The sequence below is a fragment of the Canis aureus genome, chromosome 22 (assembly GCF_053574225.1).
Source record: "Canis aureus isolate CA01 chromosome 22, VMU_Caureus_v.1.0, whole genome shotgun sequence".
NCBI lineage: Eukaryota > Metazoa > Chordata > Mammalia > Carnivora > Canidae > Canis > Canis aureus.
Window position 1 is genome coordinate 41,640,467 of NC_135632.1, and position 24,570 is coordinate 41,665,036.

Below are 24,570 nucleotides of genomic sequence, written 5' to 3' on the forward strand. Positions count from 1 at the left end.
ACATATTCTGGCTGACAAGTGTTAATGTCCTATAAAAGTTGTTTTGACTTTGTCCCTTAGAGCATACCTAATGAACCTTGGGGAAATTTTACCTTTGAAAGAGAAAGGCTTTCAGTGTCTGTCTGTCTCCTTGTCTGCCATGGTCCCTCTCCCAGTGCATTCCACAAAGTATAGGAAATTCTCACACCATATTTTAAAACCAATCGACCAAATGTCCCTCAAACTACTTTTTTTTAGGTTGCTGCCATCTTTGACTCTTTGAAGATGAGGCCATTGGTTTTCTGAGTATAAAAGCTTCATTTCAGTTAAAAATACTGCTTTGTGCAAATAGAGCTCAACTTGTCCATGAGAGTTTGTGACTATAGAATTTAACTTATTTCTTAAGTTACAATATGAGGTGCTATCAAATTCAACAAAGAAAAATTAATGTTTCATTAGTGTTTTTATGAATGTTGATAATGATAAATTATAAGATATTTGATACTGAGGGTTTGTTTTTTTAAAAATTAATTTCAGAGGTAGAATTTAGTGACTCATCAATTGGATACAACAACCACTGCTCATGACTTCAAGTGCCCTCCTTATTGCCCAGCACCCAATTATCCTTTCCCTTCACTCACCTCCCCTCCAGCAACCCTCAGTTTGTTTCCTAGAGTTGAGCTTCTCTTATAGTTTCTCTCAATTTTCATCTTTTTTTTCCTTTTCTTCTTCTATGTTCATGTGTTTTGTTTCTTAAATCCCACATATGAGTGAAATTATATGGTGTTTATCTTTCTGACTTATTTCACTTAGCATAATACCTTCTGGTTTCATCCATGTCATTGCAAATGGCAAGACTTCATTCTTTTTCATGGCTGAGTAATATTCCATTGTATATGTATACTACATCTTTTTTATCTATTCATCTGTCAATGGATACTTGGGTTCTTTCCATGTTTTGGCTCTTGTGTGCATTGCTGCTATAAACATTGGTAATACTGAGTTTTTTTTTTTAATTTTTATTTATTTATGATAGTCACACAGAGAGAGAGAGAGAGAGAGAGAGAGAGAGAGAGAGAGGCAGAGACACAGGCAGAGGGAGAAGCAGGCTCCATGGACCCAGGAGCCTGACGTGGGATTCGATCCCGGGTCTCCAGGATTGTGCCCTGGGCCAAAGGCAGGCATTAAACTGCTGCACCACCCAGGGATCCCCGGTAATACTGAGTTTTAAGGAAGTACTGGTAAGTAGTAGTTGATCAGGAAGTTCTCTCACTACATTTGTGATGTTTTGGGTCCTAGATCTTGTTCAAATATTGTATAACCTGAGATTTTGCTCAAATGTTGTGTAATCTGAGTATCCTTAGTATCGAAGCTTAGCTGACTTCCTAGGCAATCATCATTTTAAGGCAATTATCATAATTATTATAAAACATCAGTATTTAAAATCATTTAGCTCCACAATTAATAATGGTAGCTGATACAGCAAACTGTCCTCTTTTTTTTCCCCCCATTATTGTCTTGGCTATTCTTGGCCCTTTGCATGTTGGAATCAGCTTGCCCAATTCCGCAAATCATTTAAAAAATTGCATTGATCTATGCAGATCAAATTGGGAGGTACTGTTACCTCGATAATTTTGAGTCTTCTGCATATTTGGAATTCTACTGAACAAAATAATTATTAGCATGTGCACGGAGGAAGAGCAAAGTGTCAATTAGGAAAGTATCAGTATATTGTTGGTGTTTTGTCCTCCAGTGCACAAAAATGGTATTTCTATATATTTCTATTTTAAGAAATACTTTCATTTGAGTTAGTTCATTCTGTTCATAAAACTTTTGTACATCTAGTTTTGTATGAATTTGTTCTTAGGTAGTTTTATATTTTGAAGAGACTACACATTCAGGAAGCTAGAAAACTAGGAAGTCAAGAAGGGTATATGGGGGACTGTGGCTTTCCTATTTTTGTTCCCTATGTGCCTTATTCCCTGGTAAATAATTGTTCTAATTGCATCCCTACATGTTTCTCCACACACTTGGTAATCTTTCCCTCCCGTCCCTCTTTCTGCTCCCAGGCAAACACTGATTCACTTTCTGTCATATGGATTAGTTTGCATTTTCTAAAATCTTATAAATGGAATCATACAGAATCCTATTTCTATTTGTTTTAAAAAGTAGATCTAGAGAATTGTTTTCTTTGGTATGTGCTTTAATTGATATAAACTAAGGCTACTTTAATAAAGGGATGATTTGTGGCATTTGACTACAACTTAGGATAGCAAACTAGAAAAGGAAGTTATATCCCTGGATCCAAAAAATCAATAACTTTTCATAAGATGAGGGGTTTTGTGGAATTGTCTCTTTGGATATATGTGAACCTTAAGATCTCAGATCAGTGCTGACCTGAAGGGATAATATATACTATGTATAATACAGAGACCTAAGCCCTGTCCTATTGGTTCTCTTTGTGCAAATAGTGCAAAGCCCTGTCCTATTGGTTCTCTTTGTGCAAATAGTGCAAAGGTGACAAGTTTGAGGATGGAAGACCAGAGTAGATTCTACAGAGGACATTAGGAGGCAACATACTACAGTTTATGTATTTCTTTTTTTTTTAATCGAGGATACCTCCTACCTTGAGCCCAGTTATTTCTATTCTGCTTTTTTTTTTTTTTTTTTTTTTTGTCTAGCTGTTAATGATCTTTCACCTGGACTGTTGTGATGGTCTCCTTGCTTTATTCTTGTGTCCATTACAGAGAGTACAGTGTCCTTCATCAGAGCCCTCCATTGCTTCTTGTCTTGCTTTGGTCACAGCCAAATCCCATCACTTGCATCGTTGGCCTTGTGGGCTGTTGTCCCAGTGCCTACGTGACCTCAGGTCTCACTGCTGTTCTGCCTTCTGCCTCTTCGCACCACACTGACATTCCTCCTCCCTCTCATACTGCACAGTGCAGTATGAGAGGGAGCCACCCTGTCTGTGGCCTTCCTCTAGCTCCTTCCTCTGCTCTGGCTTTCTTTATAGCAGTCCTCACCATCTGGACTGACTTGTCTTGTTTGCTGCTGCTCCTCCTCCTCCTCCTCCTCTACCTACTTCTCTTTCTCCCTTCCCTTCCACTCCTCTTCCTCTTGTTTCTCCACTAAGCATGATTCAAGCAGAATATTTGTCTTACTCAAGGCTCTGTGGCCATTGTTTAGAAGAATTCCTGGTACTTCGCAGGTGCTTTTATAATGTGTTACCCAGCACTAAGACCAGGGGGATGAGACGGAAGTGAGCAAGGGGGCGGGGCTCAATCCCAGGACCCCAAGATCATGACCCCAGGAAAGACTCCTTGACTGAGTCAGTCAGATGTCTTTGTCTTGATGCTGTGAGAAAGGGGAAGTCACAACGGCTCTCAAGAAGGGTAATGATGAATGGATAAAGAAGATATGGTTTATGTATACAATGGAATATTACTCAGCCATTAGAAACGGCAAATACCCACCTTTTGCTTCAACGTGGATGGAACTGGAGGGTATTATGCTGAGTGAAATAAGTCAATTGAAGAAGGACAAACATTATATGGTCTCATTCATTTGGGGAATATAAAAAATAGTGAAAGGAAATAAAGGAGAAAGGAGAAAAAATAAGTGGGAAATATCAGAAAGGGAGACAGAGCATGAAAGACTCCTAACTCTGGGAAAAGAACTAGGGGTGGTGGAAGGGGTGGTGGAAGGGTGACTGGGTAGCGGGCACTGAGGTGGGCACTTGACGGGATGAGCACTGGATGTTACTCTTTTTTTTTTTTTTTGGGTGTTATTCTGTACGTTGACAAATTGAATATCAATAAAAAATAAATTTATTAAAAGAGAAAAAAAGGGTAATGATGTCATCTGGTTTAAATGCCAAAAAAGATGACTCTGGTTTAAAGGTGGCAAATACACTGGAGAATGATAAGAAAAGATTCTGAACCTGAATGGGAGTAAGCAAAGTAGGAGCAAAGTTAGGAGTGAGAAGAGGGTGTTTCAGGGAAGAGAAAGCAAGAGGCCGAATATATTTTATGGTCCCTGAAAGAGTATGGAAATGAGCCTGCTGGGTTGAGTGACATGGAAGTCACTGGAAACTCAACAAGAGCTCTTTTTTCTTTTTCTTTATTTTTTTTTTTAAAGACTTTAATTATTTTTTCATGAGAGACACACACAGAAAGGCAGAGACATGTAGGACTTGATCCCAGAACCCTGGGATCATGACCTAAGTCAAAGGCAGATGCTCAACCACTAAGCCACCCAGGCATCTCAACAAGAGTTCTTTTATGTACTTATTTACTTAACTTTGAATTGAGTCAGAAGGCATGCTGGACTGTGCTGAGGGTTTAGCAGGAGATGAGGAAGCTGGGAGAGGTGACACGAAGCCAGAATGTTGGTGTAAAATTGTGGAGGCTGTAAGGCCCCTGTTTGGAAGATGGGGATAGTTAGCCTATTCTAATGGAAATGAAAGGGCCCAGTGGGCTTTGAATACGTAGGGGTGGTACAGAATAGTCCCTAACCTAATGACCCTGAAGGATGCAGGTTGGGAATGGGATCCTGAGCCCACATAGAAGGGGTGGAGGAGCCTCTCTGGTTATAACCACTGAGGGTAATCAGCAGATGGGTTCAGGTGTAGGAATGCTGGGAGCTCCGTTCTTAGGACTTCCATGATCTCAGAGGAGGAGGAAGGTAGGTTCAGTGCTGAGAGGATTATAGGTGCGAAGTTGTCCTTTCGAACAGGGAATTGGTCATAGAGGAATGGGAGGCTGCAGAGTGGTATTGAGGGTCCCTGGACTTGGTGATCCTGAGTCATTCATGGTCTCTCTGTGAGCCCAGCTGCCTGAGCACATGCCTAGAGAAAACAAGCCACTGGCGCCCCCCAGGGTTGGTTTACTCCGAGAATGGAAAAGGGCATGTCAGAGAGGAAAGTGTTCAGGCTTTTGGCTGGAGTGACTAAATAATAGACTCTAGGGAGTCTTAAGTGGCTGGAGGGGGAGGGTAGGTGATAAATTACAGAAAGAATGTGATAGAAGTTTTGAATAAGTGAGCTGGGAGGGAGGTAAATTGTGCTTGGAAATTGAATGCTGAATTAGTGATTTTTAAGCTGGAGCAGCAGTTTGGGATAATTTCTAGACTATTACTGTGTGGATTTTTAAAAAGATTTTATTAGCAAGCGAATGAGTGGGGGAGGGGCAGAGGGAGAGGGAAGAGGTTGATTCCCCACCGAGCAGGGAGCCTGACCTGGGGCTCCATCCCAGCGCCCGGAGATTGTGACCTAAGCTGAAGGCAGATGCTTGGCCAACTGATCCACTCAGGGGCCCTGACTGTGTGTAGAATTCTGTGATTAATCAAGGACATGGTTTTAATGGGCCATAATTCTCATCATAGGTGGAAAAAAACATTTGGATCAGTTAAGGTACCAGTTCTAAAATTTAGACAGTCTTAAATATTTCTTTAACAATGGCCAAAACCTAATTTCTTTTGCTGTAAAGAGATTAATTTTTCTCACCTTTCTGTGTGGTACCTGATTTATATTTTGATTTTATTTGATACATTGCAGGAGGGTTTTAGTGGTTATTACTGTAATTTGGTTCTTCTGTGAGAGAATCATTGCCAATATCATTAAAATCAGTGTACCTGCTAATTACATTTGCTTATTTTTATTTAGCATTTTGTCCTACTAGGTAATATGCTCTCTTTCACTTGTACTTATGGGTTATCCTGAGATATTCCCCAGAGCTGTGTATTCTGTGCTTTCAAATCATTTCAGATAATGTACTACCTTTTAGGTAGGAATATCTGTATTATCATCTAAAATTATCAATAGAGTAGTTTCTCTACCAACTGGATCATATTGTCAGTTTTCACTTCTTTTTGTCTGGCTTTTGATGAGGGGGTCTCATGAACATCATAGAATATGATGAGAAAGAGGAGAAATACTTTGTATGTACAATGTAGTAAAAAGACCCCTAACTGGGTCAGAATTGTCAGGTAGTAATACTTTAAATAGAATATTTAGAAGTTTTAGGTAGTTTGTGTATTTGAAACTGTCTTTTTCTTGAACGGGTTAATAATATCTTGTGCTGTTAGCTTCACTGCTTTCTCTTCCACTTCGTTTTAGGAAGAAAAAAAAAAGAACCCTAGAGAATGCTGGGCTGTTCCCTTGGCTGCGTACACAGTGCTAATGAGGTGCCTTCGGGAAGGGGTAAGGCTCCTTTGTTGTCCTCTGTAGACACCCTCAATTGTAATAACCCTTCAGGCACTGTGTGCGGTTTGTAGCCTGCAGCAGTGCAGGAGCTTGTCAACCAAGTATTGCTCCTGAATTTAAATAATCCCGACAAGCCACCATGAGCAAGTGACCTACAATGGAGCAAGTGTAAAAATGAAGTAGCTTTCTCCTTCACTTTTTAAATGTCTTGCCTTTTAAAAGATGATAGCAAACACAAACATAAGTAGCTTTTTAATAGCATATTCTTCATCCTCCCCTGTTTCTAAACTTACTGATATACCAGCTTAGTGAGCAAGGTGTGTGCAGAGGATTTTCTGTGAGCCTCAAAGCCCCATGATTATCTTGTCAGGTTGCCATTTTGTGGTTCAGAAACAGGAAGCTTCCACTAGTATCCATTCATTTTAATATTAAATGGTATTTATTATGTGACTACCCCCCCCCCCCCCCCCCCCCCCCCGGTTTATTCACAGTCTTTCTCATGCTGAAAACCAGCCAGCTGGCTAACTAACCAACTGGTGTAAGTAGCTCCTGTGTGTTACTATGTAAAGGATGTAGTAGCTGACCTAAAAGGTTTGCAATTTCTGTTTGCTTTAAACCATTTGACATTGTTTCACCCAAGGCAAAGCCATAGGCAAAAGACATTCCTTAAGGAATGAAAAAATATGTCACAATAAACATCTTCCTTTTGAGTTCATTACTTGCTGCGTGGTATGGAAATGGAATGATGTTCCAGGTATAAAAGAGCTCTGCAAGGGTTTCCCCCTAGTGATCCAGAAATGAAGTTTGAACACTTCCTAGCCTGTAGGGTTGAATGCGTTGTCAGCTGTTATTATGGGCTATGAATAAAGCTGGTAAATTGTACTTTACCAATAATCCAAGAATTAAGGCCTGTTTATCTGTAGTCAAAAGACATGTTTCAGTTTATCATTCAAGGCCTCAAGCCAGGCACACTTGGGGGCACAGAGATGAAGAAGGTGACTATTCATATATACATACATCTCACCTATTGTAGGAGATAAGATAAAGATACAAAGTGGAAGATGTCAAGCATTTAAGTGTGAAAGAACAAAATACAGGAGCTCAAGGGAGAAAAGAGTCTTCTAGAAACTTTCTCAACAGTGTAAAGAAATTTTAAAAACTTTGTACTTTAATTTTTAGAAGTTAGCTTAATGTGTAATAAAAGATGATTGATTCTAGACCATCGGTTGTATCCTTGATTGAATATCTTCTTCCTGTCCCCTCCTGTGTTTATCATTGTACATGTAATAGGAAGAAGAATGTCTTTTATCCATGTATATTGTTTGTTTTTTTCCATGTATATTATTATTTTTTAAAGATTTAAAAAATTTATTTATTCATGAGAGACACAGAGAGAGAAGCAGACCCCATGCAGGAAGCCTGATGTGGGAGTCGATCCCAGGACTCCAGGATCATGACCTGAGCCAAAGGCAGATGCTTAACTGCTGAGCCGCCCAGGTGTCCCATGTATATTGTTATTAAATAATTATTTTTAATAATTCTATTTTGTATTTTAGTAGCATGTGTACCTTTTATTGCCTTTGTATGTATGACAGGTCTTGTGTATTTTTCATAAAGAGGGAGGGAAGTCCAGGACTCTCTAATTTATGAAAATTTTGTTGTATATCTGAAAGGCAGTTAAGTATGTGCTTGGACAGCACAAACAGGTGTCCCTCACTTCTTAAAAGTTCACGTTACATCACTTGACTTTTACAAAAGACCCATAGTACTTCCTTTCTCTAATTGAAAGAAATGGGAAGAGTATCTCTGCTTCTACAAAAAAGGGCAAAAAGCAAAAATAGCATTCAGGGTTTGTTTTGCAGTGAGTTGTTACCCAGGCAAGCCTCCCCCTGCCCCTACCAAGGTCCTTCCTTCCCCTGGAACTACTATACTTAGCATCTTAACATCAAGTCACCATGGGTTTCAGTCATATCTTTGAGTGACTGTGCTTTGTCATGATATATTTTCTACATCTGTTAACAAGATGTGTGCTAAGTATCAGAGAAGCTGGAGAGGTTATTTTTGGAATCTAGGAATGCTCAAAATCTTGACTGTTTAACTTAATGGTAATTGCTCTTTGCTTTACCCGGTTGGGGCTTAGGAAAGGTTTCACAGGAACACGTTACTTTTGGATAGTGGGGGAAACCTGAACTCTAACATTGTTTCTGTAGGACAGATAAATTAGGGGTGATTATATTCCCCCTAAAAAAGGGTTTCTGTCTTTACAAAAATAACTCAGTTGTAGCAGTTCTTTAACATATATGTCTAATGTATTTAGGACATAGTTGAAAGTAAATGATTTTTAAGCCTCTTCAAAAATTAAAAATTTTTTTCCAGGTAGGAAAACTTTTCCCAGCACCTACTGGTATTTCTGAATGTAGGTTCTTTTTTTCGTGAAATTTATGTGTATGCTTATATGTATGGTTAAAAGCACACACTTTGATATACCCACTTTCTTGAAAATAAAAAATAAAAAAGGGGCTGGGGTCTTTGTCTCTCTTGGATTGTAGCTTGCTCTTTCAAGGAGTACCACTATTCTGACTTCATAATAAACATTCCCAAGTTTTTCTTTATTGTGTTTCCATCTTTGTATTTCTAGATATTTCTTCCCTTCCTTCCCCGTATCCTTTTTAAGAGGACGGGGCAGAGGGAGATGGAGAGAGAGAATCCTAAGCAGGCTCCATGCCCAGCCCAACGTGGAGGTCGACCCAAGATTGTGATCTAAGCTGAAATCAAGAGTTGGATTCTTAACCAACTGAGCTACCCAGGTGCCCCTGTATTGCAAGATATTTCATTGACTGGTTCTTAAGGCTAAACTTCATATAAATAAATGGCACCAAATCCTGTGGAGACTTAATTCTTCTGCTCCAAAGTTAAATTGAAATTGATACATGCTAATTGTGAAAACAGTCATTCATTTATGCTACTGTGTAGTATGTTGTTTCAATATGTGTCAGTACACACAGATACATGTGTATATCAGTACACTCCCAGGAGTAGGGTATGGGAGTACCCCTTAACCTACATCTTGAACATTTAATATGGTCAGACTTTAAATTTTTGTCAATTTCATGGACATTAATTATTTTCTCAATAATGTTAATATTCATTTTTGTTATTACTAATAGGATCACCATCCTTTTCTATTTATCTTTTTTTTTTTTGGTCTTTGTTTCCCATTGCTTTATAGGAATTTGGTACACTGCCTCCCTTATTGTTATAAAATATTTGAAATATTAGAAAAGGAAAGAAAACTATAATGATGACCTTTATTTCCATCAGTTTCAGTAGTTTTTAACATTTTTTTCTCCTTGGTTGTAATATGGCTGTATATATTCATGTTACATACATTTATTATTTACTTATTCCTCTATTTTCTGAACTGTTTGAACAAATTGCAGAGGTCATGGCAGTCCATGCACTGGAATTTTTATGTATCTGGATATTAATCTTCTGTTGTTTATATGTGTTACAGATATTTTGTGATTTGTGGTTGGGCTTTTCATTTTCTTAAAATATATTCTTAAAAAATATATGGGTAATAAGTTCTCCCAGCATTATTTATTTTTTAAGATTTTATTTATTCATGAGAGACTGAGAGAGAGAGAGGCAGAGACATAGGCAGAGGGAGAAGCAGGCTCTCTGTGAGGAGCCTGATGTGGGACTCGATCCCAGGACCTGGGATCACACCCTGAGCCGAAGGCAGACTCTCAACCCCTGAGCCACCAAGGGGCACCAATGCCCCTCTCCCAGCATTATTTAATGAGAAGGGTACCCTCTCCCCACTGCTCTGCAGTGTCCCCTGTCACATCAGTGTCTTTTGGACTCTGTTTGATTCTGTTGGTGTATTATCTGTCTGTGCCATACTATCCAAATTAATACTTTATATTATTTAATGATTTTTTAAGTACATGGGGAGTTTTCCCTTACTAACCTCTTTTTCAAGAGTTTCTTATATATCTTTGTTCCTTTTACTTGTGTATTTTACATTCACCTCTTCAGGTTCACCTATTTGGGTGTTAAGAATACATCTGTAAATAAATTTGAAGAGAATTAGTTCATAGTAATAGAAAATGGAAGGCCTACTCAATGAGAAGACTAATAGAATGACACATTTAATTAAAAAAACTGAATTAAAGTAACAGGTTCTTTTGAATTCTTGGTGACATTCAGCTAATGTATTTATTAAGTTAACTCTTTCAGCTGTAGGTCTCATTCTTTATGAGACATTTATGAAACATATATTATGTACTAGCTGGATACAGGAAAGGTAAAGATGAATTAAGATACTGCCTTCAGTTTTTAGGAGAGATTTTTTTTTTTTAATCCTTTGTTCTTTGAACCAGACTTTTATTGTTGTTTTTGTAACTTCATTTGCTTTGGTTTCATTGTGTAGTCATTAAGACATTTCAGGCTATTAATTTTTCTCTCCCTCTAATGTTAGCTGTATCTCATTAGTTTTGACATGTAGCGTTTCATTGTTGCTATTTCATTGATAATCCCTAGTTCTCGTTTTAAATTTGTCCTGGATCCAGGGTTATGAGATGGTTAAAACTTTTTCAGGTGGGTGGGATTTAATTGCCCTTTTTTCTTTGTTAAAATAACGAAGTTGCATTACCTTATCGTCAAGAATTCGGTTTGTCCTATTTCTCTTTGGATGTTAAAAAAAAAAAAATTTTTTTTTTTTTTTTTGTAAAATACATGTAACATAAAACTTAACCACTTTAACCACTAAGTATATAGTTCTGTGGTATTGAGTATATTCACATTGCTGTGCTATTTCTGTTGTTTTAAATATAGTGAGATGTTGTTTTGCTTTGCCTACTGAATTTTTTTTTCCCCTGCATCAAAACTTAGTAATGTGTCTTGTTGATTTATGGGCCTGGTAAAAACCGGTTTTTACCTCTTTTCTTTCTTTCTCTTAATTTCTGCATTGGGAAGAAAGCAGTACAGATTTTACTTCATTTTAATTTGATATGTAGACTTCTTAGAAGCCAACTTTAGTTTTAAATTATAAACTCTTTTGTTCATTATGTGTAGAAAATTGGCTTTGCCATGAGATACTTATGTTATAAAAATAAAATATTTTCTAGTCAAATATATTGAGACACTGGATTAAACAAGGTTGAACAGGTGTTTGTGTGTGTGTGTGTGTGCGCGCGCTTTTCAGAGCTTGTAACTGTGACTCTACTTGGGGGTGGGGCAGATTGTGTATGCAACATTTTCAAAGTAATTTGCCCACATACCAACCTTATCTTATGCCATGTTGTGGGATGCACTTTGGGAGAAGTTACGGACTTACATGGAGATTGTCAGGAGTTCAAGATAGCTTTTAGTAGGTTTTCTTTTTTTAAAGTTACATAAGGTATGATGACAATGTTTTCTGAACAGTCAGCCTATTTTCTGAACACAGTTTCTGTAACTTTAACAATGTTGATAGAGATGCAAATCAGAGGTTTTTGTCCTTGTTACAGATATCAAAGCTTAGGTGGAGAGAGGGCAAGTATTTAGAGAGTAGGAGACATATGGTGGATCCCCCAAACAGTAGGAAGATCTGGTGTGACTGTTGAAAATGGAGTGTGATAGTATGGAAGAAGAGGTATTCAAGGGGATACTGGCATCTGTCAGAATTGGGGCTGGCTTTTCAGAGGCCTTGAACTGGGACCAGAGGATGTGAATTTCAATCCAAATGTGTTATTCTTTCGTGGTTTGGTGTTGGCTAAGGTCTGGGCATCCCCACCTGGTGATATTTCTTATATAGGCGGGTAGTTGTTCTTGATGGTCTTCCATGAGCTTCTCAATTGGGCTCCTCTGAGTCTTTATTAGAAAGAGTGCAGAGAGAGAGCACAAGTGAGGGGAGGGTCAGAGGAAGAGGGAGAAGAAGCCAGGCATCCCCCAAATGGTCTAGTTTCATTCTTCTGCATGTTGGCTGTCCTATTATATTATTTCTAAATAATAGCTTATTCAGTAATTTTGAAGTAACAAAATTAGTTTAAGAAGAAATTTCTTTTTCTTTTTTTTTTCTTTTAAAGATTTTACTTATTTATTTGACAAAGCACAAGCATTGGGAGTGGCAGGCAGAGGGAGGGGGAGAAGCAGGCTCCCCACTGAGCAAGGAGCCCGATGTGGGGCTCGATCTCCGGACCTTGGGATCATGACTTGATTTGAAGGCAGATGCTTAACCAACTGAGCCACCTAGGTGCCCCTAGGAGAAAATTACATTTTCTTTTTTTTTTAATTAGAGCGCTCTCTCTCTTTTTTAAACAAAGAAAACTAGTAGTAAAATTGTTTATGTGTTTAATTAGAAAAGACTGGGATTGAATTAGAAGTACTAGAGATGTTAGCCATATATATTATCTTTGAAATCTTTCAGACAATAGGGTACCTAAAACAAGGAGAAAAAGGAGTTAAAATTCTTGGCTTTTGATAAAAAAATTTAAAATGTACGGTTATATTTTCTGATTTTGTAATTTTAACAGTTTAATTTTAATCTCCTTATTAAGAAATGTGTGTGCTTCAACATCAGGTTCTTTCTGGGTACTCACTACTAATAGAGGACCAGGTTGGAGGTGGGGACATGGAAGGCCATGTCCGTGAGCTTCTCATTTAGCTCAAGGATGACCTTGCCTATAGCTATTTCAGTGCCAGTAGAAGCAGGAATGATGCTCTGGGCAGCCCCTTGGCCATCATGCCACAGCTTCCCAAGGTCTTCTGGGTAGTAGTGATGGCATGGAGTCATGAATCTCTCCATGATGTCAAAGTTGTCATGGATGACATTGGCTAGAGGGGCTAAGCATTTGGTGGTGCAGGAAGCATTGCTGGCAATCTTCAGGGAATTGCCATACTTCTCATGGTTCATGCCCATCACAAGCTTGGGGGCATCAGTAGAAGGGGGAGGGATGATGACCCTTTTGGCACCACCTTTCAAGTGAGCCTCAGCCTTCCCCGTGATGGTGAAGACTCCTGTGGACTCCACAACATAACCAGCACCAGCATCACTCCATTTGATATTGGCTGGGTCTTCCTCCTAGAAGATGGAGATGGGCTTTCCATTGACGATAAGTTTCCTGTTTCAGCCTTGACTATCCCATTGAATTTGCTGTGGGTGGAATTTTACTGGAACATGTAGACCATGTAGTTGAGGTCAATGGGAGGGTTCACTAATTGGAACAATATCTGTTTTGCCAGTTAAAAGCAGCCCTGGTGACCAGGCATCCAATACTGCCAAATCCATTTACTCTGGCCTTCACCAGAAGGTGAAGTGTCTTGGGAGTGTGGCTAGCACTGTACCAGAAGATGTGACCATCTGTCCAACAGGGAGGAGTAGAGAGCCACTCTCTATAATGTTTTGAATGCTATTCAGTAAGATGCAAAAGGGCATAGTAAGTAAGGATGGAGTTACCTAATATGTCTTAAAGTGAACCTTTGAGAATGGCATGAGGAAGTGATCCTGAGTTAGTATCAAGTGGGACAGACGGCTTTCAGAGATGTGGTGTAGGATAAGAAGCACAAAGCATGGCATTTTCCATGCAAGGGTGAAGTTGCATCTCCTCTCCTCCTGTGGCAGGTAACTTCACAGGGGAGGCTTCAGAGTTTGGCTTTGCTGAATTCAGTATGGAAGAACTGGTGAAATACCATTTATAATACCTTTCAAGGATTTATGTTGGTTGGATTTCTGTGCAAATATTCATATTTGACTTATTTTTATCCCATTACATGTTTTGTACTTTTAAATCCTATAGCTCTTCTGTATCTTACTCGTTTAATGCCTGTGCTTATAGTTTTTCTATTTATCTTTTTTTTTCTTAGCTTATGGTATTATGCTTAGAGGAAATGGTGTATGATTTCAGTTCTTTAGAATTTGTGAGACTTTTTTCATGACTCAATATTTGTATACCCAGGGGAAAAAAAAAAAGGCAAACTCTACCATTGTTGGAATAATGTGTTTTTTCCTTTACATTGGGTCAAGCTTGTTAATCTGATAGATAGGGATATAAATCTTCTATATCTATACTGATTGCTTTTTGTCTGTTTATTTTATCAGCTACTGAGATAGATGTTTGAAATGCTTTCTTTCTTTGATATGATTGCAATTTTATATTTTGCTTTTATGTATTTTGAATGTTAGTTATTAGATATATAAAAAAATTAGATCGTATTTTCCTTGCTTATTGAAATTTTGATCATTATGTTGTTACTTTAAAAATTTACCAGTAGGTGCCTGGCTGATTCAGTTGGTAGAGCACATGACTCTTGATCTTGGGGTTGTGAGTTTGAGTCCCATGTGGGGTGTAGAGATTAAATAAATAAAACTTAAAAAATCACCAGTAATGCCTTTTTTTTTTTTTCAAAGCCTATTCTGTCTTATAATTTAGTTATACCATCCTTTGTTGGGCTAGATATGACTGGTGTATCTTTTTCCATTCTCTTATTTTTAGCTTTTCTAGGTAAATAACTTTATTTAAAAATTTTTTTTTAAACGATTTTATGTATTTGAGAGAGAGACACACACAGAGACAGAGCACAGCTGGGACAGCAGCAGGGGCAGCGGCAGCAGAGGGAGAGGGAAAAGCAGCCTCCTTGCTGAGCAGGGAGCCCAGTGTGGGGCTCAGTCCCAGGACCCTGGTTCATGACCAGAGCCAAAGGCAGATGCTTTTTTTTTTTTTTTTTCTCCAAAGGCAGATGCTTAAATGAATGAGCCACTCAGGCACCCCAAATAACTTTATTTTTGATGTTTCTCTTAATATTGTATTAAAAAATTCTGCTTTACAGTTTTTCTGTAGTATTTAGCCCATTTATGTTTTTTGTAGTTGGTGTAGCTGTATTCATAGCTGCTATCTTATTTTGTGCTTTTGTTCTTTGTTTTTTTTTTTTTTTTTTTCTTCATGTCTTTCTGGTTTGATTGCTTTATGAAATAATTCCTTTTAATCTTTTGGTGGTTATTCTGTTGCTGCTCTTATTGTTGAAATCTATTTTTTCCATGAATACAGTTGTAGGTTGAAAGTATTTTTAATAATTAAAGATAGCGTTTTAGTGTCTTCTGATTGCACTTGTGCTGTTAAGAAATTAGCTTGTTAGAACAACTGTGGCTCTTCTGAAGGAGATACTCTGTAAATCAAGTGAGGGACTACTTATACCTTTTGCTTCCCCTCCTGTAATCTCCTCTTCCTAACACACACCTTCATCTCCCAACTCAGATCAATGAGGAGTCAGGGAGATGGGAGAATTACTTTTTGTTCATCTCTATTATACTTGGTTGTAGGCACCGGAAGCTCTGGCTTTAATTGGAGCTGGGTCTTCATCTAACTTCCAATATGTGTGGGCTCTCATCTTCCCTCATATTCCTTTTGTTCATTTTGTTGGACAAATGCTCTCAGGGTGAACATCAGCTTAAGAGCTCTGGGTACCTCTGAGGATTCTTGCCTGACAGTCACTGGCCTAAGAATTTGGTGCTAGTTCATTGATACTTTTAAGGTTTGTTTATTTTCTTATTTTGTATCTAGCATTTTTAGTTGCTTTTAGAGGGAGAGAGTTGTCTAGATATCTAGCCTACTATATTTAAAGAAAGAGAAATCCATTTTCTTGGTTGAATGAGTTACTGAAACAGTAAACCAGACAAACTCCAGGTACCTTGAGATCTTTAGAAGAAAGATTATAGTTTTACTAAATCAACACATGTGAAAATAATGTCAATATTTTAGATGTTAATTTTGGTACTTTTCTTTTTGAAAAGTTGGCACATAGGCTAACATTGGCAGCAAAACTTTTTTGTTAAATCTATCCACAACACATTAGAATTACTTAACACTGTTAAAAAAAATCGTATAACTCTTCATTGATAGCCTAATCATCATAGGCTTATTTTCACAGGATAATTTACTAATCATCATAGCTTTTATCCTCATAATATGATGAAATAGGTCTTTGATTTAAGTGACAGTATTAGTTCAGTCCAGTTATCCCTTCCAAAGAGTTAATTAAGTGGAAAATAGCACCAATCTTATTGCTTGTATCGTGTCCCACAGGGGATTTCAGAGGGACTAGGATAGCTCATTTCAGGTAGTAGCAAGTTGAATTGGCCTGACAGCCTCACTGAGTTTATAGAGCACGGGGATGACACATGGCTCCCTTCCAACCTGTGTGCTAAAGTAGTCGTGGTTTTCCAGTACTGGGAATGAGTTCTCTAGGAATTGACAGACAGTTGTGATGTAAAGCATATGTTAAGGTATTTGAAAAGGTCCTTCCCCCTCTCAAATTGCACTCCCCACTGCCCTATATGCAGGCCAAAGGTTCAGAACCTAATGAGAAGACACAGAACAAGGCATATGGGACAAAAATGTCATATGTGTATGTACTGAGAGCTAGGGAGGATGGAGGGCATAGCTTAATATTTGTGGGCAAGTAGACTTCCTTATTTTGCACTCCCACATTAATGAATCTTTGTACCACCCAGGTATGACTGTGCTCTCAAGTGGAGTACCCATCTAGGTAAGACTTAAGATGGGGAAATATGGTTGGTTGTGCCTGGGCTCAAAGAGAAAGGGGCAGGAGGTGAGCTGAGCAGTTAGGCATGCTCAGTTTATTCTTTTCAAATTTGCCAACTAGATGGAGCATTTTATTTTCTCTTGGGTAGAATGGATAAAGGAACAGAGAGAGGATGAAAAGATTATATTAATCTTGCCACATAGTAGGAAACATCAGGAATGGGGAGGAAGCATTGAAGAAGTTCAGGTATCTTTAAAACTGTTTTTTTCTAGCAGCCTTACAATTCATACTTTATGATATTAATAATAGGAAGAAAAGCTAACATAAAAAATTTACTACTTAAAAATACTACTTTTTATGACCTAGGTTAAGTGTCCACGTATGTTATTTAATTTCCAAACTGCCTTGTGTTTTATTGTTTTTATAGGTGATAAAACTGAAGCACGGAGGTGAAAAATGCCAAGGATATATAGCTAATAGAATGTAAAACAATGGCTTGAACCTAGGTCTAACTCAGCTTCTTATTTTTTTTTTACATTTTCATGAAAAATACATAACTTTTTGATTGAAAAAGTAATGTGTATTTTAACAATGCAAATAATGTAAAAATGTCTGAAGTAGAATTAGTGGACCTCACTCCTCATAACTCAACACCTACTATACTGACTATTAACAAGTGTTGTATCTTTATGACCTTCCTTTACTTATATATTTATATTTCTATATTTTCTTGTTAAACAGACATGGGATATATTCACATAATTTTTAATGTAGTTTTCAATATTTCAACTGACATATAACTTATATAAACTGCTCAGGTATTTAGTGTGTATGTATTTCAAATATTTTTTCCCAATGTAGACACTATGAGGCATAATTGTGTCATTATGAGCAGAAATTTACAATTTTTATGGGGGTTACTTTACCGATTTTTTCCTTTATGCTTAGTGCTCTTTTTCCTAAGAAAGCTTTGCCTACCTCAAAATAGCCAAGATGTTCTTTATGATCTTGTCTAGAAGCTTTTTTATTTTAGCTTTTGCGTTTAAGTCTGTGACTCATCTCAAATTAATTTGTGAATATGGAGTTTCCTGGGCTGTTTTAGGATTCAGAATATAGTCTAACATAGTAATGGTTTGTGTGATCTTGAAAAAGACATTTATTTTGCTTTTGTTGACAAGAATGTTCTATCAGTATCAAAGTTGGTTGATGGTTTTACCTTTTCTTATATTCTTACTAACTTTCTGGCTACTTGTCCTGTCACTTCCTGAGAAAAAATATTGAATTTCCTAGCTAAAATTGTGAATTTGTCTGTTTATTCTCTCAGTTTTATTAATTTTTGCTTTAGATATTTTGAAGTTCTGTTGTTAAGAGGCATAAATAGGATTGTTATATCTTCTGTTTGAATGACTGTGAAGTGACCTTTACCTTTGGAGATACTTTTTGCTCTGGAATCTACTTTCCTGAAGACATATAGCCACTCTGGCTTTCTTTTGATTACATTAGTGTGATACATATTTTCCATTCTTTTAACCTGTGAATTTATTTATACAGGGATTTCCTGTAGATAGTCTGTATGCGAGTCCTGTTTTCTAAAAATCTGAGAATCTCTACCTTTTCATTAGTATGTTTAGGCTTTTATATTTAGTGTGATTGTTGAATAGGTTTAAACTACCATCTTGTAATTTGTGTTCACCCATTGCTTTGTTTCCTTTTTCTTTTTTTCAAATTAATTGACTTTTAAATGATTCCATTGTATATCTTTTATTGAGTTATTATGCTTTTTTTTTTTTTTTTTTTTTTTACAATATATACCTCTAACTTATCACAGTTGACCTTCAGGTAATGGCATATAGATTTATACATAATATAGGAGAACTTTTATAAGAACCTTATATCAGAACTTACTGTGTATAATGATATACAAACATATACACCCAATACATCTAGTACTGCTTTTCTAGACATTCTATTATTATTGCACAATGTACTTCTATGTGTTTTTTTTTTTTAAGATTTTATTTTTTATTTGAGAGAGAGAGAGTACATGCATGAGCAGGGGTGCGGTGGGGTGGGGTGAGCGGCAAAGGGAGAGGGAGAAGCAGACTCCCCACTGAGCAGGGAGTCTGACTCTGGTCTTGATCCTAGCATTCTGAGATCATGACCTGAGCCAAAGGTCAGACACTTAACTGACTGAGCCACCCAGGCTCCCCTGTTGTTCTGTTTTGTTTTTCATTTTTATTGATGTATGATTCACAAAATTGTAAGATAATTAAATATACAAAGTGATATTTTAATGTGTTTGTGTACACACATACATACAGTGTGAAAGGATTTCCTTGCTAAGTTAACTAAAACATCAATCACCTCACGTATTTACCTCTCTCCTCTTTTTTGGATGAGAACATTCATATTCTACTCTTTAAGCAAATTTCAATTGTACAGTACAGTGTTATCAAGTCTAGTTACAATATTTTACATTAGATCCTCCAATTTTATTTATTTTATAACTGAAAGTTTGTACCCATCACAAACGTCTCCCTATTTTCCCCACCTTAATCTTTGCTTTTGAAAAGTATTATTGTTGGATATACATTTGTAGATTGAGAGTTCCCAGTCTTTTTTTTTTTTTTTCCTTTTAATACTTTAAAGGTATTGCTCCATTGTCTTCTGGCTTGCATCATTTCTGATGAGAAGTTTCTTGTCATCCTTATCTTTGTTCCCCTCTACATAATGTCTTCTTACTCTAGCTGCTTTTAAATGTTTCTCATTAGTACTGGCTTTTAACAGTTTATGATGTGCCTTAGTGTGATTGATTGATTGATTTCTTTCTTTTTTTGCTTGGTTCCTTTCCATTTGAGGTTCATTGAATTTCTTGAGAATTACTAGTTTTTATGAATTTAAAAATTTTCAGTCAATATTTCAACCTTCCACTGCCCCCCGCCCCACCACCTTTGGGATTTCATTGTGTATACACTAAGTTGTTTGAAGTTTCCCTATAGTTCACTGATGCTTTGATGCCCTATTCTGTCCCCCCACCAGTCTTCCCGTGTTTATTTTATTGCTAATTGCTATGTCTTAAAGTTCAGTAATTATGAAGTCTCCAGAATCTAATCTGTCAACTCAATGTATTTTTCATATAACACTCTGTAATCTCTAGCCTTTTGATTTGAGCCATTTTTATATCTTCTATATCACTTTTTATTGTACTTATGCTTGCTTCTTCCTTCTTAGTGTATAGACAATATTTATAGTAGCCATTTTAATATATTTTTTTCTAAGTCCACCTTCTATGTGTCATTTCTACTGACGGAATTTTCCTTTTAGGAGCCATTATTTTTCTGCTGCTTTGTATGTGTGGCAACATTAAATGGATGCCAGACATTGTGCTTTTTATATTGTTTTGTGCTAGAGTTTTTTTTTTTTTTTTTTTTTTTTTATTTTGAGGGTGCCTGGCTGGCTCAGTTGGAGGAGCATGTGACTCTTGATCTCAGGGTCATGAATTCAAGCCCACATTGGAGCCTACTTAAAAATTTTTTTTTAATTTATAAATTTCTCAAAAATTCACATTCCTTTAAGTACTTTTGTATTTTTTCTTGAACTCACTTAAGTTATGTGGAAACAGTTTGATCTTTTTTGAGGCTATCTTTTAAGCATGGTTAGGACAATCCAGAACAACCTTTAGTGTTAATTTGGTGATGCTGCTCAGGTAATACCTTTCTTGGGACATTGCCTTGTAATTTAGGTGGTGTTTGGCTGATTGGCATGCTAATTATTCCCAGCCCTGAGTGATTCCTAAGGATTGTTCTTCTTGCTCCTTTTGATTTTAAAATCCTCTTCCATTTTTATGTTCTTACTACATATTTTTCAGATTATTTCATCCCTTTAATTTTTTAAGTTTATTTTTCTTTTTCCAGTTTTTATACAAATTCCAGTTGGTTAATATACAGTGTGTTTCAAGTATGGAATTTAGTGAGTCATTACATGTAACATCTAGTGCTTATCACAAGTGCTTTCCTTAATATCGATCATCCATATAACCCATCCCCCCAGCTCTCCTCCAGTTAACCTCAATTTGTTCTAAGAGCTTTTTTTTTATGGTTTGCCTTCTTTTTCCTCCCCATGTTCTTCTGTTTCAGTCCTTAAATTCCATGAGTGAAATCATATAATTGTCTTTCTCTGACTTATTTTACTATTTTATTTATTTCTTTTATTATCTTAAGCATAATACCTGTCATTGCAAATGGCAAGATTTCATTCTTTTTGATGGCTGATTAATATTCCTTGTGTATGTGTGTATACTACATCTTTATGCATTCATCAGTCGATGAACATTTGAGCTCTTTCCATAATTTGGCTGTTATAGATAATGCTGTCCCTTCAAATCAGTATTTTGTATCCTTTAGGTAAATACTTAGTAGTGTAATTGCTAGATCATAGAATAGGTTTTTTTTTTTTTTTTTAAGATTTTATTAATTTGAGAGAGAGCAAGCATGAGAGAGGGGAAGGGCAGAGGGAGAGAGAGAGAAGCATATTCCTCAATTAGCAGGGAACCTGAGGTGGGACTTGATCCCAGGACCCTGAGATCATGCCCTGAGCTGAAGGCAGGCACATAACCAGCTGAGCCACCCAGACACTCTGTAGTGTAGTTCTGTTTTTAACTTTCTGAGGAACCTCCATACTATTTTCTAGAGTCTGTCATTTTATTTTTATTAAAATATATTAAGATTATGTTATGCTAAGTTTTAGCGATTAAAAGATTAAACTGATTTAGTGATTAAATTGTCATAATTTCATAATGGCCTGAAAGAATGATCACACCTCCTAATTACCTAATGCACACAGGGGCAGATGGTATACTCTTGGTATCAGGCCTTTATTTTCACTGGTTATATGTATGTATTTCTCCTATTAAATAACTACCTTTTACTCTTCTCCCTTTCTCTAGGAAGAGCGTGTTGTGAATCACATGGCAGCAAAGATTATTGAAAACGTCTGCACTACCTTTTCTGCTCAGGCTCAGGGCTTTATTACAGGAGAAATTGGACCCGTTTTATGGTACCTATTCAGACATTCCACTATTGATTCTCTCAGGATAACAGCAATCTCGGTAAGATGGAGCATCTTTTGGGAACATAGCTGGGTATATTTAAACACCAAGTTTGAAGAACTGTCCTGGAAATAGAGTAAATTTCATTGGATAAGTAGGACACAGAAATGGTGAGAACAATAATTTTAAGGCAAAATTTTCAAAACTGGGACTGGTAAACCTTGGGATTGTGGGAAATTGTGGTAGGATCTTATGGGACCATACATATCATTTCAGAAATGATTGGGAATTGATAGTGGAAAGCTGTGCTCGTGGGTAGGGTACAGCATTTGGTTTGGTTTATGTTTAGTGTTGCCTGACTTTTTCTTTTAGCTCCTTCTTTCAGATTTTATGCTAAATACACTTATCATGAATTAATTATAAAGTGAATTCACGTTATGTTCAGGCATCTGTGGTTTTGCAGCTTTTGTATTTTGATTGGCTGTCTACTACTTTGCTCACATGGTTATAGTGACTTGGTGTAAAAGATAATTATGTATGAAGATGTGTTAACATGGTTTGTATCCATTTAATACTCTGTTGAACAAATACAACCCTTACTCATATGATTTATTAAAATGGTCTTTTTGATCACTAGTCTCCTCTGTACTCAACATTATATGGCAGCCTTGCTGTCTTTCTTTTGCTTGATCATTCTTGTGCTTCTCCCTTGTCCTTCATTCTCTTTCCTTAAACCTCCAACCTTCATTTTCCTGTTACAGTTGATGAACTGTCCCTTCTGGCAGAGACAAACCTCTCCATGTTTCTTCACATCTTCTTTCTGTTCTCTTCTTGGGAATCTAACTCAAATGGTTACTTTTGCTTTTTCCTGAATCTTTAACCCTTTCTCTACTAGATCCTGCTAATTAGCATTCAAGTATTCTTTACCTCATTAAAAAAAAGAAAAGCACACATGCAACCATATCAAAGGGTGTCTGGGCTGTACATCCCTCTTCACAGCCATACTTCTTTAAAGAGTTATTGTCACCAGCTGTTACTCCTTTCTGGTCTATTTTCTCTTTAACCTAGTGTAGTATCTGTCCTAAAATGATACTGGAGATGATCTTGCTCAGATCTTCACTGACTTTCATATTGCTAAATCCTGGGGATATTTATTGATATTTTCCACTTTTTTTTAAAAGATTTTATTTATTTATTCATGAGAGACACAGGGAGAGAGAGGCAGAGACACAGGCAGAGGGAAAAGCAGGCTTCCTGCCGGGGAGCCTGATGCAGGCCTCGATCCTAGGACCCTGGGATCATAACCTGAGCCAAAGGCAGATGCTTAACCTCTGAGCGACCCAGGCACCCTTCTTATCTTAAATTTAGCTATGTAATTTTGAAGATCAAGTGCTAACCATTCTGCTCGCTGAATATCATGAAGCAAAGGATATGTAACATCTGTCTCTGTCTCTGTCACATACACGCACACACACACACACACACACACAAATGCTTCTGGAGCCACATGATTTCAAAGTGGCCAAAAAACCCCCTAATTATGGTGTTAGTAATTCCAGAAAGACTGTCTGGAAGAGTTACAAAGTATACCAGTGACTGTTCTCAAGGAATCTTGGAATTCTATCTTAGAATATCCATTTTATACCACATCTTGTCTATATATAATGGAATATTACTCAGCCATCAAAAAGAATAAAATCTTGCCATTTGCAATGATGTGGTTGGAACTAGAGGGTATTATGCTAAGTGAAGTAAGTCAGAGAAAGACAAATACCATCTGATTTCACTCATATGTGGAATTTAAGAAACAAAACAGGTGAAAATAGAGGAAGGAAATGAAAAATAAAATAAGATAAAAACAGGAAGACAAACCATCAGAGACTCTTAACTATAGGAAACAAACTGAGGGTTGTTGGAGGGGATGGGAGAGGGGAGGTGGGTGGGGGTAACTGGGTGATGGACATTAGGAGGCACTTAATGTAATGAGCACTGGGTATTCTCTGCAACTGATGAATTACTAAATTCTACCTCTGAAACTAATAATACAGTGCATATTAATTAAATTGAATTTAAAAAATTTAAAGAACATCCATTTTAATGCTGGGCCTTTAAAAAAATCTGTCTTGTTTTAATTGGGTTTATGTTATTTTTATCTTTATATTCAAACATGATTTCTTTCCTTGGCAAAGTTTTTTTTCCAGTTCCCACCAAAGTTGTGTACCTTTTATCCCTTGCTTCACCTAGCATTAAGCTTTACCCTTTCATCTTGGGGTTTTTATATTTTGTTCTTAGCATTTACCTGAATCATTCATTTTTTACTGAAATTTTGCCCATTGTCCCAAAAAAGTCTCTCCTTTTTTTGCTCCAAAATCCCATTCAGTATCATATGTTCTAGATCGTTTTTCTATTTCTTTAGTTTCCTTCCATTATGAAATAGTTCCTCAGTCTTCCTGTGTAGTTCATGTCCTTTACAATTTTAAAGAATGTAGATCTTTTATTTTGTAGGGAGTCTGTCTGGTGCTTTCTCATGAGATTTTCTTAGCACCTTTGAGGACTCCTGCCTGTAACCAGTCTGTGATGGTAGCCATAGGAGGATAATCTATTTTTATTATTCCTTCTCTATCAGAGGTTGGTAAATGTTTGCTATAAAGGCCCAGGTTATAAACATCTGGGGCCTTGTAGACCATGTGTAGTTTCTGTTGCACATCTTTTTTGTTTCGTTCTCTACTGCCCCCTTTAAAAATGTAAAAAACATTAAAAAAAATAATTCATTTATTTGAGAGAGAGAGAGAAACAGAGTGAGAGCATGCATGAGTGG

General features: G+C 37.0%; 1 protein-coding gene across 6 annotated transcripts in view; it reads left to right on the forward strand.

The window, feature by feature from the left end:
• Positions 1-24,570, forward strand: part of ULK4 (unc-51 like kinase 4) — a 591,366-nt gene that overhangs the window by 110,392 nt on the left and 456,404 nt on the right. For all 6 annotated transcript variants that reach the window (XM_077865647.1, XM_077865651.1, XM_077865650.1 and 3 more), the window contains 2 exons: positions 6,095-6,178; positions 21,651-21,812. In XM_077865647.1, coding sequence (XP_077721773.1) covers positions 6,095-6,178; positions 21,651-21,812 — 246 coding nt within the window. The remainder of the gene's footprint in view (positions 1-6,094; positions 6,179-21,650; positions 21,813-24,570) is intronic.